The sequence below is a fragment of the Mandrillus leucophaeus genome, unplaced genomic scaffold (assembly GCF_000951045.1).
Source record: "Mandrillus leucophaeus isolate KB7577 unplaced genomic scaffold, Mleu.le_1.0 Scaffold229, whole genome shotgun sequence".
Lineage (NCBI taxonomy): Eukaryota > Metazoa > Chordata > Mammalia > Primates > Cercopithecidae > Mandrillus > Mandrillus leucophaeus.
Window position 1 is genome coordinate 629,497 of NW_012102354.1, and position 2,431 is coordinate 631,927.

The 2,431-nt window shown below is 38.2% G+C and overlaps 1 protein-coding gene across 2 annotated transcripts in view; it reads right to left on the reverse strand.

The window, feature by feature from the left end:
• FBXO11 (F-box protein 11) overlaps window positions 1-2,431 on the reverse strand; it is a 119,476-nt gene that overhangs the window by 22,567 nt on the left and 94,478 nt on the right. For both annotated transcript variants that reach the window (XM_011981587.1, XM_011981586.1), the window contains exon 14: window positions 930-1,024. In XM_011981587.1, the coding sequence (XP_011836977.1) occupies window positions 930-1,024 (95 nt within the window). The remainder of the gene's footprint in view (window positions 1-929; window positions 1,025-2,431) is intronic.

Below are 2,431 nucleotides of genomic sequence, written 5' to 3' on the forward strand. Positions count from 1 at the left end.
TTGGCCAGGGTGGTCTCGAACTCCTGACCTCATGATCCACCCGCCTCAGCCTCCCAAAGTGGTGGGTGTGAGCCACCGTGCCCGGCCAACATTCTTTTTATGTAGCCTCTACCTGAGTTTTAAGCTTTCAAAAATTTTATACTGTGCTTTAAGTGGTTTTATACTTTTAGTATCACAGAGCAGTAGCAGCATTCAATTTTCTTTAGCAAAATAAATTCACCCTAGGATGTGTAACTAACGACCTCTCATTTAGTAATAAACAAACAGTTATTTCAAACATATTTCTGGTGAAATCAATTCAGAATTATATGGCTTCATATTCACAAAATTTTTACTTTTAGCAAATAATTGAGGACATGTGCATCTCTAGAACCATAAATGAAAATTAAAAGTCATGCCTTGCATAACATAAGGACCTTTTTGAAATTTCCTACATTTTCTTACTTGAATCACTTGCAAAAGTTTAGATACCATGAGCAAAGATGATTAATACACAGGTTTCAAAATTTTGAAAGTTAATTATATTTTAACATAAATTTAAATGAAAAAAGTGGCAGAACTTCTGAGACTCATACAGTAGTCATACTCGTAAAATTCTGGTGTAACAAATATAATAGACTGCAAATGAATTGCTGCTGAGGTTATCCCATATTGCCAATAATACAGACTTTAATAAAAAGGTGTATCTCTTATGCCTAAATTTAGTCAGCTGCTGATTAAATTTTACATAATTCAACACGAACTATAAAATCAGAAGTCATTAAGATACTGGCAGGGAGAACAAGAATGTTATTTACCGTTTAACATTAATGACAGTCATGAATTCATACTTCAAAAGTTGAATATGGCCTATCTAAAAGCTTAAAGAGAAACCCTTTATCTCCCTGGTTTTGATGCATGAGTTTATAGAACCATATACATTAACTTACCACATAAATCCCACCATGCTGGCCATCATGAATTTTGTTATGCCGAACAATTGGACAACTGTTTGTCCTAATTTGTATTCCTGCTAATGCATTGCCTATTTAAAAATAAAAGTTACAATGTCAACATTTGTGAGCCTGGGGAATACAGTAAGGGTTTTACATTAGGTAGTGGTTAAAATTCTTACACTAGAATTTTAGTGACCATTACAAGACAATATTAAGAGAACTAGTAGTGTAAATAATGCAGAGAGCTGCAGGCAGTATAGCATAGTGGAGACTCTGGAGCCGAGCTGACACATTTCGAATCTCAGGAATTCTACTTCCTGTGTGATCCTGAATAAGTAATTTAACCTCTTTGTGCCTCTGTATACTGATCAGTAAGCATCTTTGTGCCTCTGTATCCTGATCAATATTTAATGGTATCTACCTCACAGTGTTGATGTGAATATATGAGTTAACTCAGTTTAAGATGCACAGCAGAGCGCCTGACACTTAGTAAAGCTTTATGTAAATATTAACCAGGTTAGTGTTACCAGAAGCGAAAGCCCAGGCACATATTGGTGTCAGACATACAGATATCTACTGATTGTTTGCTGATTTAATGTTCCTAAAACTTTAAAGAGGAATACACATTTTCTTTCTTTAATTAGTACAAAGTATATTAAACTACCACAGAAATAATTTATTAACTATTAAACAACAGAGTGAAACTATGGAAACTGCAGATACACCTTGGGACTAAGGTCTAATTTATATTTTCATCCCTGGTATCTGGCATAGTGCCTGTGAATAAATATCACGGAATAATCTTTATTAAGAATTTAGGCTGGGCGTGGTGGCTTATACCTGTAATCCCAGCAATCTGGGAGGCTGACGCTGAAACAGGCAGATCACTTGAGGCCAGGAGTTCGAGACCAGCCTGGTCAACATGGCAAAACCCATCTCTATTAAAAAGGCAAAATTGAGCCGGGCATGGTAGTATGCACCTGTAATCCCAGCTACTCTAGAGGCTGAGGCATGACAATCGCTTGAACTTGGGAGGCAGAGGTTGCCGTGAGCCAAGATTGCATCGCTGCACTCCAGCCTAGGCAACAGAGTGAGATTCTGTCTCAACAACAACAACAACAACGACATAAATAAATAAATAAATGGCAGTGCATGAGACTCACACCTGCAATCCCAGAATTTTGGGAGACCAAGGTGGGAAGATCACCTGAGGCTGGGAGTTCAAGACTAGCCCAGGCAACATGGCAAGACCCGGCCTCCACAAATAAATGAGTGGGGCATGGTAGCACATGCCTATAGTCCTAGCTACCAGGGAGGCTGAGGCAGGAGGGTTGCTTTCAGCCCAGAAGTCTGAGGCTGCTGTGAGCCATGTTTGTGCTACTGTGCTCCAGTCTGCACAAGAGAGTAAGACCTCATCTCTTTTAAAAAAAAAAAAAAATTAAAGAAGCTAGATCAGTGCTTCCACTTGGGTAGTTTCAAAATGTTCCATCATTTTG